Source organism: Pyxicephalus adspersus, chromosome 9, assembly GCF_032062135.1.
Source record: "Pyxicephalus adspersus chromosome 9, UCB_Pads_2.0, whole genome shotgun sequence".
In the NCBI taxonomy this organism is placed as follows: domain Eukaryota; kingdom Metazoa; phylum Chordata; class Amphibia; order Anura; family Pyxicephalidae; genus Pyxicephalus; species Pyxicephalus adspersus.
The window spans coordinates 47,767,741-47,787,517 of record NC_092866.1 but is presented as its reverse complement, the minus strand read 5'-3'; the positions used below and the strand labels follow the sequence as shown (position 1 = coordinate 47,787,517).

The following is a 19,777-nucleotide window of genomic DNA, read 5'->3' as shown; positions in this document are numbered from 1 at the left end:
TTTTAATACAGTCAATGGTAGTGGCTGAGCACTGCTATACTTGTCATTGACTGTTGCAACAATGCGTTTCCCAGGGGTTCACACTTCCCCTATTGCCTTCTCTGGAATATAAAACACTTACAGTAATACAAACTTTAAAGAGGTACAACTTGAGAACCTTAGCGCAGTCCAAATAGACATAAGAAACCATTAAGTCAGGTATTAGGTATGAGTAGGCTGAATTAGGAAGAAGTGATTTAGGGTAAAAGCTGTCAATTTGAGGCAGTGAGATGCATAGAAAGAATTTGGTTGGTAAATAAATTATGTTTTTATTCTTTATTCAGAGCAGTTTTTCTCAACCAGGGTTCTAATAAACTCCCGGGTTCCTTCAAAGGTTGCTAGGGTTTCCTTGAGCAATGAGCAGCTTGTGACTCTCAGGTCAGTTAAGTAACACCAATGATCTTTTTGGCTATCTGTAAGGTTGAAATTCTTCCCAATTACCAGCAATGAATATGTATTCTTCCCATTGACCACCACACAGGTGCATTGTGGGCTGTGGATATAGTAAACATAAGGGGGGTTCCCTAAAGTCCTGAACATTATTTCAAGGGTTCCCCCATATTAAAAAGTTTGTGAAACACTTATTTAGAATGTGTAGGCCTTTTGGAGGCTTTATTTTTAATGAAGAATAGATACCTGATAGTTGAAAGGAGCTTCTGTTTAAATCTGGAACCAATTAAAACCCATTGTGCCCTTAAAACATCCAGAACAACTTTAATTTGGTCTCACACATTGGGCCTAATTTATTAAAGCTCTCCAATGTTGGAGAGGATACACTTTCATCAGTGAGCCTGGGTGATCCAGCAAACCTGGAATAGATCTGGCCCAGGATTGAAAACATTCGCTAACAAATAGCAAATGATTTTTAAGAAATCCATTCCAGGCTTGCTGGATCATCCAGCTTCACTGGTAAAAGTGTATCCTCTCCAGCCTTAGAAAGCTTTAATAAATCAGGCCCATTGACTCTGATGCATTTTTCCAAAATTATAAAGTTTTTTCTTCTAGAATGAAATGAAAACCCCCCAATTTTGCTAATCTACACTCTCTATATATATATCTTTATAATCACCATAACAAAAACATATTTTTGGTAGACACATTTTTACACAATCTCAAACAAATGCAGCTGATGATCATTTCATATTTACAGGTGTCAAAAACAATCCCGACATTCTAATCAAGTCTTGTTGCCTGATATGTAGATTTATTTCAGGAGCCCCTCCACACAGAACAAGGAATCATTTCTACTTCCTAGTACAGCTTTTTCATGGAAAAGGCGTTTATGATACTGGGGAGCAGTATATCCTTGTTTGTTTTTAGAAAGCTTTTATAAGCTTATTTTCATGGTTGTTACAGCAACTTTGGAGTAAGTCCTTCGATGGAGATAAATCCATGGCAGACATATGTAAACACTTTCAAACATGTGAAAAATTACTTCTGATGGCTTACACATGCTGAAGCTATTCCTAAAAATCCTTTCATTAAATAAAGAAGTAAATGATGGTTATGTACTTTACGTCAGAGTCTCATATGCAGTAGACTAAAAAAAAAATGAGGCCATCTCTATCCAAGGCTAGTACACTTTGAGATAGGCACTGGTGGGCTGATTCCACTAATGAGATTTAAGTTTGTGCTTCTTATCTCTCCCATAATTAGATGGTCAGGTACTTGTACCCTCCAACTTCCCTATTCTATATTTTGAAGAATCAATTAAAACGAAGGTGAAACTATAGTTTGCCTTTGTAATGGCAACAGAAGGCGATTAAAGTAAAATATTTTAATTAAAATAGTACTTGATTGGTTAACAACTGCAAAAAATCTAAATTTATGTTTTGTGGTAAGTGATGATTTGTTATTTGGTGGTGATCTGACGTTATCAAAATGACAATTAGAAAATAGGAAAAAGCCTAAAGGTGGTGATCTGTTATTCAATCATCATTTTTCTATGGATAGCCCCCAGAAAAAAACATGTTGATCAGTTGGAAATCCAGTGTTCATGCTTAAAATAAAAACCAAACATGTCAAGAAGTCCATGCATCACACAGATGCTTTAAATATGTAATTTTATTTTTTTGAGACCATTTATTTTCATTTTTGGTCCATGTGTTTCAATGGCAGTAATGGATTCTCCACTAGAATTATTGTTTTAGTGAATGTTTCAGATTCACTGCTTTATCTATAGACCCCAAACGCTGCTGTGCAAAACACAATTCTGACAATATTCAAAGCAAGATTTCCTCAACCATTGTAAGCTTTAGGAGGATTTACTGACTGAATGCAGTTTAATAAATTATATCCAGATAAGCTTTTTCATTGCAATTTTCAAATATTTTAAATTCCAGGAAAACCTTTGGGAGATATTTTGGCCATTTTGAACTGCTTTTTGGACTATGTATTAAACAATTATCCATGACAACGCTGCTCCCCAGCTGTTCTGTTGTAGCTAGTTTGGTTTACATCATCAAGATATCATAGGTTTAGAAGAAGAACACGTCTTGATCCGCATGAATATTAGAGATTAATTCTCCTATGCCTGAAATCTGCAAGAAACTCACTACTGTGTTTTTCTCGATGAGTTCAGCTATTTTTGCCAATTTAGCAAATTACAGGATTCTCCGAAGAGACCTGGTCTTAGTAGCCAGGTTACTAGTATACAAGAGAAACAAAACAGAATATTTGATCAGCTTTCCAAACTTATTGCTGAGTCTTGATCAATATCCAAAACTAACTAGTAGCCATGTTTTTCTTAGTAAGTTCTACAAGCAGGTCTATGTCAATGGTCCACAACATTGCCTATAATTACACAGTAATTATATAGCACCATCATATTGCACAGCGCTGTACAAAGACCATAGTCATGTCACTAGCTGTCCTTAAAAGGGGCTCACAATCTAATGTCCCTATGATAGTCATATGTCTTTATTACAGTCTAAGGGGAAGGAAAGCCAATGAACCTAACTGAATGTTTTTTAATAGGTAGGAAACTAGAATACCCAGAGGAAACCCACCCAAACACAGGGAGAACTTGCAAACTCTTTGCAGATACTGTGCTGGCCGAGATTTGAACCTGGGACCTAGCTCTGCAAAGGCCAGAGCACTTACCTCTGAGCCACTGTGCTGCCTATTGACTATTCTGTAAATTTTACCATATTTTTTCAAATGTATAGATAGAGTTGTAGCATTTTTCAGGTCATCTTTTTTATTATGATTTGTTGTGTTCTCACTGTACCCTCTAAGGCTGCATACACACGTACAATAATTGTCATTGGAAAGGACTGCATAATGCATTAACAAGTGCTTACATACAGCACAGTTCTGCTCTATGCAGAGGGGAGGGGGAGAACAATGGAATGGCACCCTGCTGCGCGCTCTCCCCTTTCCCTTGCATTAGGATCATTAGTCGTCCATCATATGTTGATCCGCCAGGACAGTCGTTCGGCCGACCAGATTCTCGTCCGACACACCAGATTCTCGTCCGATATCAGCCCTGAGACGATTATCGGGTGGAAACCATTGGACGTGTGTACGTAGCTTAATACTCAGAGCTCCTTGTGGAATGATTTATATTCAAGTATATATGGTATACAATAAAGTCTACCAAGAAAAGTTCAGTACTTTGCTGGGAAAAAAAGACCTACCTCTGCCTGGCTATTAATGCAAGCTATTCTGGTGTGGCCTGGACAGGAAATAAATAAATTTTATCCACATCGACTAACATAACAAAAGCCACAGAATTTAACTAGGTTCTGTCTCTACAGCAAATGAAAATGCTAGGTATAGTTTCCAGTAAAATTAAAAATCTCTGACATGAAGACAAATTGTACTGCCTGTCCTCGCTAAGTAACATTGATGATTAATGTGAAAAACATTGGCCTTCTAAGGTGTTCATATAGGGGAATGTAAACTCTGTCATGCTTTGATGGAGTTACGGATGTCTTCAGTAATTTATTCAATGTTAATTCAAGGCAGACTACAAGGAAGGTTGAGAAACCACAGACACTGAAATCTTATTCATTTAGTATTGGAAACTGTGACACACAGACAACATTTGTCCTCAGCTTCATAAGTCTGGCTTTTCTTGATACTCTTGAAAAAATGTAGACAAAGAGAACAAGACAAGACTCGTACAAAGTGTGACTTCATTGATGAGATGCACATGAAGATTCAGAAGATAAGTGACAGGTGCAGACACTTGCCTGGAGGCAATAGATTACAGACTGCAAATAAAGTTGGCTCACCCATAAGTTATTCTGTCATTCACTATTATTATTAAACGAGGAAACACAAATCCAAAAGAGTATTCTGACACTAGATTACCATAAAGGAAGTCATTAAGTCATTAACGCATAACTCCAGGCAAGAACAAACCTCAATCTATCAACCTAATATGTAGTCAATACATTCATTAGAGATCCTATTGTCAATATTCTAAAATAAAATCATACCTGTAAATGAAGAGTAGACAAACCCTGCTTTGGTGCCGAGTTCTTCCAAGGCTATTTTAACTTTGTCCATAAAAAAAAGCAAAGTTTTCCTTGCCAACTGTTTGGCTAGCAGGTATTGGTAGTATAAGTTATTTGGGAACAATTATATGTACAAGGAAAGCAGTTCTAAATGTTTGCTCCCCTCTGCTACTTTTATATTAGTCATTCATTTATTTCAATATCAATGAAAACAGCAGTAAGGATTTATATTGGCTGGTGGTCTTCAGGGGACACAACCTCACACAGCTAGTCAATGAATACCCTAATATGATGCTAAGCAATTCAATGGCTGCTGGTCTTATGGGTGGTCCCTTGATGACCTTACAGCTCAACGTTCTTTGTTTAATATCAATGGTAGTGGCAGTAAGTAACTCCACAAAGTACCCTTATGTACATTGAGAAGCTATCCAAAGTTGGTTCAAGCAGTGCTTATGTTTAGTTTTATCAGAACTAAATGTTGAATGTTCAGACCAATTTTACAATCAGCCAGAATCCAAACAGCAACACTAATCAAGAAGACCTAGGGGTTTGACCCAGTAAACTGACACCTTCAGAATTGTTGCTTTCCCTGAGAAAGTTGCATGAAGATTTCTCAGGACTGAAGAAGCATTCTAAGGCATAGACAGCAAAAAAGGTTTCCCTTTAGGGGAGTAGTACTGAAGACATTCAAGGTACATTTACCTTGGAAGATGCCCCAAAGCAGATGTAATTTACAATTCTTATATACTCGAACATAAGCCAAGATGGTATTCCCCTTAAAATGTCATTAAAAAAATCTTGTTTATACTCATCAGGTAGAATTTATGGGAGAGGAGGGGACAGGGAGCATCTCACCTGTATAGTAATGCACATTCGTAAGGGTTGAGTAACTAAATGACTACAGTTTGTTCACTTAGCAAAGTATTTAAAGCTGAATTTTCTTCTTATGTAAACAGGTTTAAACCTGTGGGCAGTCACAGACTGAGGGAACTGAAGTTAGTTCAAAGAAAAGGTTTATTTACTTTAATTAGACCTGAACCAAATGTCAGATGAGATGGAATCTGAACAGCAACACTCACCTTATCGTGCTTCGAATCTTTAAATTTATCGTCCAGTCCATTAGTTATTTTCTACTGGATCAGATACAAGATCCAGAAACAAAACTATAGCTTGGGGCGAATTTCTAAACATCTGGCTGCAAGGAAACATTTTTTTTTAAATATAGATAATAGTGAACATGATTACATACTCTATGTGTTTTTTTTTTAGAAAGTGAACTTATTTCTCCACCATTTAACTAGAGATTTTATGGTGATTTTTTAAAACTGTTCACCCATTGCAGTTTAATCAATATAAAACCCTGTAAAAGCAATTAAAGCCCTGATTTAACCACCACTGGGAATGAATGTCCTTTGAATGATTTCATGTGTAGATTCTATAAATCAAACAAAGATCAGAAGTGTGTTCTTTCTTTGGATAGATATGTATGAAGTCATTCTCATCTCTGCGTTTAATCTGTAGGGCATTGTTCTGCTGTCTAAAAGAATACAATGATTCTGATTATTAATGCCAATTCTAGAGTTTGCATATCCCTCATCTGATTGCATCAGGTTTACATTCTTTATGCATTTTATTTACTTCATCTATTTATCTAGCACTGACATCTTACAGTTCTTTACAGAGAACAATGGATGGCTTACTATGGTCTATACCCGTGAATGAGCTAATCTAATGTATTTAATGTCATACAGATGTGAGGGCAATTACTTCACAAATGAAATTTTCTTACATTTATATATACTTAACTCCATCTGTTGGTTGGCCAAATGATATCTTGTGGTTCTACATTTCCTTTTTGGTGCTGGGTGGTTTTTAACGCTGACTAATCCCAGTGTATATTTACCTGTCCCTGTTCCATTGCAAGCGATGCCATCTTAATCCTTCTTCTCTTTCTCATTCTGATCTTAGGCTATCTTATTTGACTGACTTAACTCCTCCACGAGCATGCAGTTGCTCATTCAGTCCCCGCATGCATAAGGGAAGCCGGAATGTGCTGGGAAATTTTCACAAATAGGATGGTTATAAGGCAGGTAAGAATGCTTATTGCCTCTTCCTTTCTGCAATAAAACCCTGCCTGATACCACATTTTTTAAAACAGATGTTTAGTTCCACTTTATAACGTACAGTGCATCACTCTACCCATGCCAATTTGGTTATGAACCCCTAGATGGTCCATGACAGGCTATGACACACTAATGGATTTGATGATGCTGGGCATCCTTTGATTTATGCAGCTTTACCTTTTTTACATTATTACTCGAATACTATTCTGATTGTATGAGCTTTCCAAAATGTGCCAAGAGTCCCTGGGAAACATACTTCAATCCCTACTGCATCGCAATGTTGTCTATGAAAGGCACTGCTTGTGGTGTTCTGCCTCAACTTTCTTATCTATGTCATTCGAAAAACACAGCAAAACGATGAAGTTTTGTTGTGCTTTTTTGTGTAGATGAGCATTTGTTTATCATTAGTGTAATTTCTTTAAAATAAAACAGTTTTCACTTTTCTATGGAGAAAAAAACAAGTGGATTAGTACTAATAATTCTCTTTTTGCTCCTCACCGCCCTTCATATCTACGTCTGCTACTGCTTTCTTTTCTTCAATGATAAATTACATTATTTAACCACTTTCTATGAGCCAAGGCTTTAAATGGAACATCCCAAAGAGCTGCATTAACACTTATTTTCACAGTACTAGGGTGCATAGAATGATGCTCACATATTACACGGGCTCCATTATAGACAACAGTGAGAACCACCATGGCTATGGAAGAAGCAGGACCCTGCATGTGACTAGAAGACACCTTATTCATTCAGAAGGACGTGTATTTAATGGTCTCCTTTAAAAAAATAAAAATGTATATTTTATTTATTAGCTGTTGAGAATATTATTCCTTAGCAGTGACATAGAAGACCACCTACAAAATAGAGAGATCACTAGGAGGCCTCCACAACTTTTTACAGGCTTACCATCTGTGCACTAAACGCGGTCATATGTGTGCATGTTACCACTCAAATCCAATGGAGAAGAGGCCCTTCTAATGCTAAAAACATCTTCTCTTGTTTAAGTATGAAGACGTAATGGTCATGTCTACAGCAGGCAGTTCCTCTTTTACATCTGTATTCTTTTTGTTTTACGGTTAGCTTCCTAAAACATGCTAAAGATGATGTAACTTGTCACTAGTTCAGCATAATAGGCTTTATGTAAACCAAAGCAGCTTATAAGCCTACACATGTGGTGGTGGCAATCATTTTCTTTTGTCAGTATCAGACTTCCTGGCAAAGGGTGACAATTCTCTGGTAATGGATTTTTTGCTAGCAAATGTTTAAAATCCTGGACCAGATTCATTCCAGGTTTTCTGGATCACCCAACGTCACTGATAAAAGTGTATCCTCTCGAGCTTTAATACATTAGCTCCAATGTATTGTATCTTTGGATGAGTGGCGTTACTACTCGAGGACAACAAAACACCTCTCCTCTTTCCCCTCTCCTTTTTCCCCTCTCTATCTTTGTATGTTCTGTAGTCCATTAAATGGACTGGGTAAAATATTTCACACAAAGAGAAAGGACATCATAAAAACCATTAGAGGGATCTTTAATGTTTCAATACAATTTTCCAGCAAGGGTAAGATGTACATGGGTCCTAATGCTGTAATTTCTTCCTCCAATCTGAAATACCAATAGATATTTATGTCCTTGCTTTACAGTGCACTCAGTATTTTTCCATGTGCTTTTCTAGTTCACTGCTTTACTCACAAAACCCAGGAACTGGCCCTATGATGATATGTTGTTGGCTAGGAACTGAATCAATATTTGGTATGACTACCCTTTGCTTTCAGCCAGCATCAATTCTTATAGGTACACGTGCACAAAGTCTGGGATGTTGTAGGAATATTGTTGGGTGTATATTTACCAATTATACCATACAGGTGTTAATGATAATCATTTTCAAATGTAGGTTGTATCACAACCATTACCTGAAACAAAAACAGTTGTGTGAGAGTGTTAAAACTGGTTGAGAAAAAGCCAAACTCTGCTACCAAGGTGAGGTTTCATGTCACACCATACACCACGACAAAACAGCACAGCTGAAACAGGTCATGTGGTGGACCTAAAACGCAGTGTTTGACCAAAAAATGGTCATCTGCGGCAGATGAAAGACACCTAAAGTTTACTTCCCTTCGAATTTTGAAGATGTCCAGCAAAGCCATTAGTCCCTCTGGGATGCAGGTGGGCCCATATGGTAGCCAGGGATGTCTGACCAAAAATCATGGAAATACTCATGAAATTGCAGGCAAAAAGCCATTGAAACAAGGCCAAGCAACTCAAATATGCACAAAAACATAGGAACGGGGGTGCAGAAAAATGGTAGCAGGTGCTCTGGATTAATAAGTCAAATTTTGAAATATTTGGCTGAAGCAGAGGACTGTTAGCCGAAGAGCCGGAGAGCTGTACAATAATGAGTGTCTGCAGGCAAAAGTGAACCATGGTAGAGGTTCCTTGGAAGTCTGGGGATGCATTTTTGCAAATGGAGTTGGGGAATTGGTCAGGATTACCCTGTAATGGTATTTCCGAGTCACACTTGGGGTACCTAAAACATAATAAGAACCCACTTACCTTGCTCCGTCGCTGTCCCCCAGCGTCCTGCTGGTCCCCGCAGGTCCTGGGGACATGGCCTTCTTCTCCGATCTTTAGCTGTGCAATGGAGAGACGTTCTCCAGGGTTTCCCGGTTAGGAGTGGGAGGAGCGGTGGGAAATTCAAATATTTTGTACTGGATGCAATAGAAAATAGCTGTATTGAGTCCAATACAAAGAAATCTTCATGTAATATATATATATATATATATATATATATATATATACATATATACAATACATGCTACTGTACAGTTACATTATATGTTTCACTACTTGTTTTGTTTAAAGTTTATTAATAAATTTATTAACTATTGGACATATTTTGGTGAGTTATGCCTTAGAAATATAGGCCTACCAACACGGACAGAATTAGACCGACAGGGGGGTTAATGGTGTACTCAATGCTGAGAAATTCAGACACTTATCCATCATTTAATACCATCAGGGAGATGTCTGATTGGCTCTACAGCAGAACAACAACTCCGAAGCACAAAGAAGTCCTCTAAGTGATGGTATGGCTGACAAAGAACTCTGATCTAAACATCATCGAGTTGTCTGGAATTACATTAAAAGGCAGAAGAATTTGAGGCAGCCCACCTCCACAGAAGATCTGTGGTTAGTTATCCAAGACGTTTGGAACAACCTACCTGCTGGATTCCTTCAACTGTGTGCAAATGTACCTGGAAGAATTGATGCTGTGATCACAACAAATAATGCCAAATAATGATCTCTCTTTTGTTCATTCACTTTGCATTGGCAATTGATAAAAAAACTATTCTATAAAACACTTCTATTTGTGAAAGCATATATATACACACACACAATACATACCTTTTCAATTAAGAAAAAAATCATAACCACCAATATCTACTGGGGATCAGTTTTTGTCTAGAAAATATATGTATGTACTCTATTAGTGGTAGCTGTGGTAAGTTTATTATCCTTTTCAAAGGTCAGTCCATTGTTTTTTAGCATTTGTATCTATAAATGGTTTATAGGCCAACAAAATGTTAGCTTAGACGTCACATCCATATACCTAGGGTATCAAATCCATGGTGTCATGGTGGGAAAACAAAAGACACTTAGCTTCCCTTTTAGCGGGACATAAAACCCTGATAATCATTATGTTTAAGCCATTTCCAGAATTGTAAAATGCACAGTTACATGGGTAATTTCATACATACATTCCACATAAGGAACCCAAAACAAAAAGTGACCTTTGGTTGCAGCCTAATAAAATACAGATCTGAGATTAGCAGTTGACAGTTCAGGCAGCTCAAAATCTCATGTATATATTTTTCTTAAAAAGCAGTTCAAGAAAGCAAATGAAACCAATCAGTGGTTGGCTAATGCTGTCTATCAAATACTGCAACTGTGTAAAATCAAGTACGTCCCTTTAAAGTGGGGCAACTGGAAGGATTTAATTTCATTTTTGGAAATGGCAAGGAAAAGTTTACCCCTTCTCCCCTTTTTTCAGTTGGTAAAGACCTTTTCTTTTTCGTATTCCCGTAATGGTAGTTTAGGAGACAGGAAGGAAATTTAGGTTTTAATAGCTGTTAGTTTCCCCCCTGGTAAGGCATACACCCATATTTTTGTTCTAGTGGAAATTGTAACTAAAAAAGAATATTCTAGAGTTGTCTTTCAACACAGTTACATCTTCCAGGAACAATTGTCTAGAAGTGGAATTTCTCTTACTTTGGAAAGCTTGGCTCAGGGTTGGAACACTGGCATCCCGCATTGATTTTGTGCTGGAACTGAAATCAGTACACAGCCTTTAGTAGCCATTGTAAACATAAGCTGATTGGCAAGGAGGGCAGCGTTCCCATTGGTGCTTGCTTCATTTGTCTTTTTTATATTGAATTTGAGAAGTATAGTGTATGCAAGAAGGTTTAATATTGACTATCAAAATGAGCTGTTTTCCCCATAAATCACTTACCTGGTAAAAACAGCTCCTCCTGCATTTCGACTCGAGCCTCTTTTGAAAAACACCTCTTCTTTAGCCATTCAGCATCAAACTCACTCTGATGTTCATCTGGCCAAATAATGGACACCTGAAAAATGAAGAGAAATAAGCAATAATATTGCAATTTTTGTTTTTTTATAAAACCACAATTTCTGGAACCGCACAATTGACAGAAACTAATACGAAGTATATTTTTTTGGACACAATAAGCCTGATTTATTTAAGCTCTGGAAGACTGGAGACGATAGACTATCATGGGAGAATCTTGATGATCTAACAAACCTGGAATAGATCTGGTCCAGGATTGGTAGTCTCCTATGATAGTTTATTGGTTGACAAATATTTCCAATCCTGAACCAGATCTATTCCAGGTTTGCTGGATCACTAAGCTTCCCCTATGTTAGTCTATCTTCTCCAGTCTTGGAGAGCTTTAATAAATCAAATCATATGATGTAAAAAAAGGAAAGAAATAGAACTTGATATGTTTCAGTAAATGTAGTGGGGTATTTAAAAAAAACACCAATGAATGCAATTATTTAGTTTAACAAATCCTTGAATATATTTTAAACGCAGTCCCTGGAATTATCTTTCTTATGTAAGCTTCTTGTTATACCCTGTACAATAGAAATGAGAAAAAGAGTGGCATCAGTAGGAGCCAATCTGCACGGCATACACACGTGCTGATAAAGAATATTCTGAAAGGAGGAGAACGCAAGGTTAATGAAGAGCATATCGGCCTTCTGATTCTCCCATCCAATCACAGCTTGGAGGAGGATAAGCGACCAGTCTTTATTGTCTTAGAGCAATAGAGAAAATCAGGTCTCTAGGCTGGCTGTGCTGTTTGTGGAAATCATAGAAATGAACAGACAAATAGAAAAATCCTTGGACAGTTAAAACATCCACATATTGTTTTTTAAAGTTGCAAAACTATGTTTCTAGTTATTCGCAAAAGTTTAGCTGTAATCATAACCAATCCGTTGCACTATTAAGGCTGCAACACCATACGTGTATGAGCAAAATTACTAAAACGAAGAACCACTTAAACAGTTTTGTGTTTTAGAAGTTGGGTAAAAGGGCCTGTGCCTTGATACGTCCGGACTATCATCAACCAAAGTCCCCTTTTCAAGTTTGGTTAAGTCTATAGAAATTTGTGGCAGGCATGGTGAATGTGCCCTGGTGATATTTATGATGGTTCATGCAGCAAAACAGATCTAGCAGCCTATCCAAACACCAAATCCCATGAACCCACCAAACCAATACCAACTCTGCCCTATACCTTAATAAATAATCACACCATAAAATGTGGTTAATGACCCGAAGGCCTTTTATTACAACAAATTAAATATTATTCAAATAAAATTTAACATTTACCAAAATCTTCAATATAAACCATAACTTAAAATAAATACCAAAACAAAAATTAACATTTTACCTTATTAAACATTGGTGATGAACTGACAACAACTTTACACCCACTCCAACAATCATAAATGAAGGGGTGGGAGGTAAACTTTTCTTCTCGCCCTTCTCTAAGCTAATTGCCTCCCACTTCCTGATCCTGACCTTTTAACAACTTGACCTCTCCTTCACCTCCACCCCCACTTAACCCCACCCCACTAACTTCCAAAACTAAGTAATTAACCCTTTACTAGCCTATTCCCTGTCTGCCCAGTCATGCCGGCTTTGCTCTATGCTCCTCTTACTCGCTCGCTCCAGGCCTGACTTTAAAAGGAGAGTCATCACATTAGTCTTACCTTCCCCCCATCCAAATAACTCACCAAGCCCAACAGACCAATAACTTTCCAAGCACTTAGATTTATGTTTAGTCAGATTCTGATTTACAATCCTATATATCTGTTGTGTGTGAAACATATCATTCTTAGGAAAGCTCCATCAGGATTATATGATCGCCTGCCCTTCCTAATTCATTACAGGTGTCCCGGGCACGGTGTCCATATATATAAAGTGTTATAATCCCTTAACCAAATTCCAAGTCAACAAAAATTTTGCTGAAAATGTCCATGTTTCCATAAATCTACGGTGATCACTGGAAGGTTTTTGGTTTCCCAAGAATTATTAGTTCTTTTTAAATAACTCAGCTTAAAAAGATTAATGTGACATTCCTTCCTAAAATGTGTTTTGAAGAGAATACTAAGTCTGCTGTGTTAATGAAAACCTGGCATGGGAAAAATCATTGCTGTACTTTTTCTACAAAAAAAATGCTACTTGTCTGGCTTATACATAATTCCTGAAATCTCATCAAAGCTTTAACATGTAAATGTAATTAAAAAACAGATTTCCTTTTTTTTTCTTATTCTTTGTCTTTCCTTATCAATCCTGCAATGAAGTTCTGTGTTTGGTGCATTCTACCTTAGGGTGACAACTGTTTTTCTGGTATGATACAGCATTGTCATTGATTAGCAAATTAAATGTCACCCAGATAAGGCTAAGATCTCATTTAAAGCTCATTAATTGTTGGTCTCAATGGTTGACAGCCCATAGAAATTAATTGGTAATTTGCAGTGAATGTGTAACTTTGCTGAGGTATCGGTCTATGCAGCTCCTTGCATTGTAATAGGTAATCTGGAGATGAGGAAGACAATTTATACACATTTATACTAAATGTGTACAGCCTTTCAAATAGTTAATTCCTAATTTTCCGTTTTGTTTTAGAACGTTGCGTTCAACTTCAATTTCTCACTGACCTCCAGGATTCGCTCATGCTTAGCAGAGTTTGTTCTTCCTCAACCCACACAATTATCTGTGCTGCCGATTGTGTCAAAACTTCATAGAACCACAGACCTACCTCCATGCTGAACAGAACATATTTTCTTTTTTTAATTTGGTGATCAAGTATTTTGCACCCAGGAGCAATTTTCTGCATTGTGTACTGTTCACTGTACTAAAAAGGATTACAAGTAGTGTTGGTCGAATATCCCACTATTCGATTCGACAGCTATTCAATCGAATAGTGAGATATTGTTCGGGTGATCGAATGCCAAATTTGAACACTATTGAAGTTAATAGTGGGAGAATTCTGGTTATTTTTAGGGACTATTAAGGGCTACAAGAGCAATCAGATTGCTCTTGTAGCCCTTTACTAATTGTATGTGTTCTTGGATAGAGTTTCTCCATACAAGAACACAGGGAGTCCTGTGTTCTTGAATAGAGAAACTCCATCCAGGAACATATACTACAGGGCTGCAACAGTGATCCTGATTGCTGTTGCTGCACTGTACTAGTAGTATGTGTTCTTGGATAGAGTTTCTCTATCCAAGGACACAGAGCACTAGATGTGATGAATGGGGAAAGTTGTCCCCGTTCTACCTCTAATGCCTGGGGATCGCCTGCAGTAACAGCTGTGACCCCAAAGTTCCCACGGTCATGTGACTGTGGGAACTGAACTGCAGATGAACTCTGCAGTTCCACTATGATCCCAAGGGGAATTCCGGTCACAGCCACAGCTGAAATCATTGAGAAGATGCCCCGCACTAGAGGTATCTCTTACGCTGTCTGTAACACACTTTTCAGTAATACGTGTTATCCAGGAACCATGCTGCAAACCAGCCCAACAGAACTGTGTGCATACGCATACACAAATTGGTTCCCTACGGCTTCCATACAGTAAAAGTTGGGGGTGCAATTGAAATTGCAGTACATTGATATGCCTGTATTAGCCAAAGAAGTTCCAAAACCCAAAATCAAATCAGGCGTATTCTTGAATCAGTTGTGTTTGTTAATGTAAATTAGAGGTACTACTATCGGAACTAAACTTTAAAATCCAAAAACCCCATTGTGTAGCTGTGCATCTATTCACACAGCGAGGACCTCTCATTCCTTAAAGTGCAGTTTTCATTTAAAAAAATGGCACTTACCTAGTTGCACAGAGCCCTTGATCCCTTATCATATTCCATTTGGTCCCACGCTGGCCTGAGTTTCCTGTTCTTCTCTGCCCAGAGAAACCAGGGGCCATAAACTTCTGGACTCTTTTTCTGGGTTCTTCTTATGTCACCGGATCTCTATCCCTACAGGCACAAGATGGGGTGACATTTCTCCTGAAAACTAAAAAGAAAAAAGTACCGATCTCATTGCGCATGTGTGTACGTATCCTAGGAGGCTCTAGGTTTCCCTTTAAGTCTTTACCTCTGCGGTGGTAAAGAAGGAAGGAAGGAGTCTTCCAATTTTAACTTAAAAAAAAAGTTTATAAAAACATTTAAAAAAAGACATTTTTTTTCATTATCTAAAAGGGTTTTTTACGCTTTAAATTAATGGCAAAAATGTCATGATAGGTCCTCTTTAAGTGTTCTGTTAACAGAAATGAATAAACTGGAAGCATGCACGGGGACCTCTGTCATTTTAGCCCAGCCAATCAACACCAAAGATCCCAAAACTGGAAGTGGATCAGGTCAGGATGTCTGGAGCAAAAGAATAAGGGGGGAGGAAAGTTTAGTTCAAAAATTGTGATCAGTCAGGTAAGTTTATTTTATTGCACAAGAGACATAGCCTGTCCCGTCTGCAATATTAAGCTACCTTTTGTAGTTTTATTTTTTTTATTTAATTCCACCTTAAGAAACTGTCTAAAGTAGATTGCAGTAAAAAAATACTTTTGCATGTGGCATTTCATTTTTATCTATTTTGTCCAAGCCGTTTCATTTACCAAATGATCAAAGTGGAACCAATGTCACACTTTTTTCTATACACAGAAAGAAGCATTCATCCCTCTTGAACTAAATGTTATTGTTTTCGACAAAGTGAAATTATAAGTCAGCGTCTCCGCTATGGTAATAGGAGATGGCGACATGGTAGCTTGCAGTTTCCAAAGTGCAATTAGGTGAAAAAGTCATTTCCTGACTTGTGATTTTACAGTTGTGACATTATCAGAACCATTTCTATGGTAAAAAAGAAAATAAAAGAAAAGGCCATTGTTTTGTAAAAGCTTATAAATGGTTCCTTTCTGATGATTTTAATGACATTGTATGTAATGATGTGCTTTCAGAGATGGTGCTTATTTTTAAAAAAAATGTATGCTTCAGGCTATGTTTTAAAACAATTGTTGTGTTTATTTGTGAATATTTGCGTCCCACGATGATCCATTGCTATTTGGACATTGCTGAAAAGCTAAGTATCATTTAACTTTCTCCATTGTATGCTGTTGTTTCCACGGCTATTTTAACTCTTTCTGGACATGGGTAAGAGGAAAAATGTACCCTTGTACTCATTCCCCATGGTGAGGGGGTGGATATCTGAGAGCCCCTAATTAAAGTGGGCTTCCAAATTCTAAATAAGCTTTCCACTTGCAGAAACTTACAACACAGAGGTTACATTGTAGAGATGAGGGCCACTCTTCCAACTATGGGCCTTGCCACTGTTGAGGGCAATAGAGTATGTTTTTTACAAAAGTTAAAGGGAGCTACACTTTACCCCCCCTCCCCTTACTTTTAATAGTAAGCTATTTTCTGGAAGACATTTTATGTATAGGAGATGATGATTTCCAATTCAGGTCCAAAGCCTATTGGAAGGTCTAGTTTCTATATTGGGGGGTGATCATGGTTTTTGGTAATCTCTGAAAGCAAGATATGATTTACAATGCCATTCACAATCATCAGAAGGGAAACATTTATAGGTTTTTGCAAAACATTGCTTTTGATTTTTTTAATTTTGAGCCATATGGGCATAAACAAAATGACAGAAATAGTCACATTAGCTATTTTATTTCTGGTTAAAAGGCTTTAAAACAAAACATCTAAAAATGCCTATAAACCTCTGCATAGGCATTTGAAAACTTATATGTTTTCCTTAAATCGCTCCTGGACACCTAGTTATGGATAATGGGTGCCTGTTAGTGGTGAATGTGTTTTTCTACTGCTAGTTTGAGCATAGCCTTAAATAATTGCCAAGAAACCCCTAAAAAAGCCAGAAAGTTACTATACATTTGATAAAATTTGATAAAGTGCTCAAAGACTGGAGATGATAAACTATTATGGGTGAACCGGGCTGAAGCAACAAAACTGGGATGGATTTCCTAAAATAATTAGGAATTATTGCATTTTTGCTGGTTTACCCATAATAGTCTATCTTCATCAGTCTTGGAGAACTTTGGTAAATGAATGACTTATTAACCCATAATAAATTACATTAATATGACAATGTGTTTTTTGAAAAAATGCTATAGAAAAGTTGAATTATTTACCCTTTTTTCATCCCTTGCTAAATCTCAGTAATGTTGATCTTCTTTAACCTATGTAGAGTCACATTTTTCTAAATGCGCTCCTACAACGGGTATATGACATTTCTCATTGACAGTTTCCTATCTATGCCTTCATAATCAGCCTGATTTATTAAAGCTCTTCAATACTGGAGAACATAGACTATTATGAGTAACCCCAGGTAATCATAGTTTATCTTATCCAGTCTTGGCGAGCTTTATTAACTCAGGCTCAATGTGTGTTGAAATGACTACTTTTCATTAAAAACTGGTGCAACAAAGAGACAGTGCACAAATACATTTGGGAGACAGGTACAGACCTTTGTTACCCTATACCGGGAAATTCTCTAGCTAAGACCTGGTTGACCAGGAAAGGATCATGAGCCATTGGCTGAAAAACCGGCACCCCAAAACACATGAAAGGGTCAAAACAAAAACAAACCAGTATACAGCATGCTCTTTCAGATACATATCTGCTGCCAGTGTGCAGTGGAATCAGGATAAACAATTTATATACATTAGATATGCCTTTACAACTGTGCAGAACAACAGGTAGGGCTGGAGTTGATATTTTCATAGAAAAAAAACAGGGAAAAGTTAAGTTACAAAAATAGTGATGACAATTATCAAAATGACAATAACATTAAAAAGTTGGGCCCTGAAGCTGAGATAAGCAAATAGGTGGAGGGGCTGCAGGACAAGGTGCAAAAAGAATCCGGTTGGGGAAGGGTTAAGATAGTAGTAAGAAGAGTTAAAATATTTGGGAGATTGGTTGGTGGGTATGGACAAAGGCGGGAACAGAGAGGTTACAACCAAGGTGTTAGGAAGTGGAAAAGATTCCTGCCCACTCGTCTTTTCTTTCCTTTAGTGGTGGTTGGAGTCTTGGAAGGCAGTGTTTTTTTGGTAGTGCTTGAGAGCAATTGGGGGATCCATCTTTGGTATGAGCATCTTCTTCTTGGCTAGTAAATTGCTGTAAACAGTGGTTAGGTCAAAGGTGGGGGTGGCAGATGGATGAGATCAGCACAAAAATATCAATCTACAAACCTATCAATTGTGTAGTGGTGTTATTGTGGAGGGGTGGGAGCAATAGGTTGGTTGGGGCAGTTGCTGAAAGACTTCAAGCTGCCCTGGTCAATGCTATATGATATTTGTGAGTTTACTTTTCATTTTAACATATTGTTTACATTGCCTTTGATAGCCAATTCCAGCAAGACTTGGCATTTCATACATTTAAAGACCAGGAAACATCTGTATTTTATATCACATTCTAACCCAAGGCACCATCTACAACTTAACCCATATCAACAGCAACATTTATATTTTTCTGTGTCATACCTATCTCTGACATTTCCACCTCACCTAGACAATATATTACGCTTGATATATACCCACGAAGAAGCCCCCGTGGTGAAACGTGTCGGATAACAAGACGTTTTTTTCATGTACACCTTCTTTCTAGCCTAGAACACAACTTTTCAGCCTAGCCAACCACCACCCCATGATTCTACAATGGGGAATGGTCTTTTGTGATGTAACACACTACTGTACTGATGTATGACACCAGACTAAAACTCAACTTAAGTTGTGTATTTTTCAACAAGCAGTTTTTATTAAGCAGCAAATTCTATTCTATTCTGCTTGTTGAAAAATACACAACTTAAAACAAGAGCCTGAAGCCCCTCTCTTTTCTCCTTCTAACCTGTTTCTGATATTTTTGAGTTTACTTTTCATTTTAACACAATGTTTACATTTTAATGAAATGAAACTTTTGCAAAGATGCAAACAATGCAATGCAAAAATGCCCTTGGTCTGAATCCCAACAACAACCCCTACAATGGGAAGTATTCTAACCATTTAGTCACTCAGCTGCCCACTATAGCAAGTATGTCAGAGTGGATTTTCTGGGTTTATTCTGCAACCCTTGGCCAATTTAAAATATTTCAGTGAGTTAAAGTCCAAGCCCTTTATGGCTCATTAACAGTGCAAATCCTAAAAACTATTTTGTTGGATGGAGTTTAATAACAGTGTTCTGCTTATACTTATATTTATGAGTAATATTAGACACACATGATGGCTGAAATGAGATTGGTAATTCATATGCCGGGTAATATAAAGTACAACTAAAGCTGCTGTATATCAATATAAACACAAACCAAATCCAGTTATTATGTTATGTACAAGTCTCATAAAGCACACAAAAAAACTTCCTTTTGTGATTAGGTAATTACAATGCCGATAGCCATGTCCCCACTTTTTTATCCCACTGTATTGTGCACAGGACCAGCCCACTTGAGAGTGGCAACTTTGTTCTGAATTCCATAGTAGTGCAGCACTTGTTGCCACCCCATCACAAGAAGTTGCATAATTCAGACTTATAGGTATTTGTGGGCTTTGCAGAGGGACTAAGAA

General features: G+C 37.4%; 1 protein-coding gene across 4 annotated transcripts in view; it reads right to left on the bottom strand.

Moving 5' to 3' along the window:
• BBOX1 (gamma-butyrobetaine hydroxylase 1) overlaps window positions 1-19,777 on the bottom strand; it is a 64,823-nt gene that overhangs the window by 27,634 nt on the left and 17,412 nt on the right. For all 4 annotated transcript variants that reach the window (XM_072421829.1, XM_072421828.1, XM_072421827.1 and 1 more), the window contains exon 3: window positions 11,137-11,251. In XM_072421829.1, the coding sequence (XP_072277930.1) occupies window positions 11,137-11,251 (115 nt within the window). The remainder of the gene's footprint in view (window positions 1-11,136; window positions 11,252-19,777) is intronic.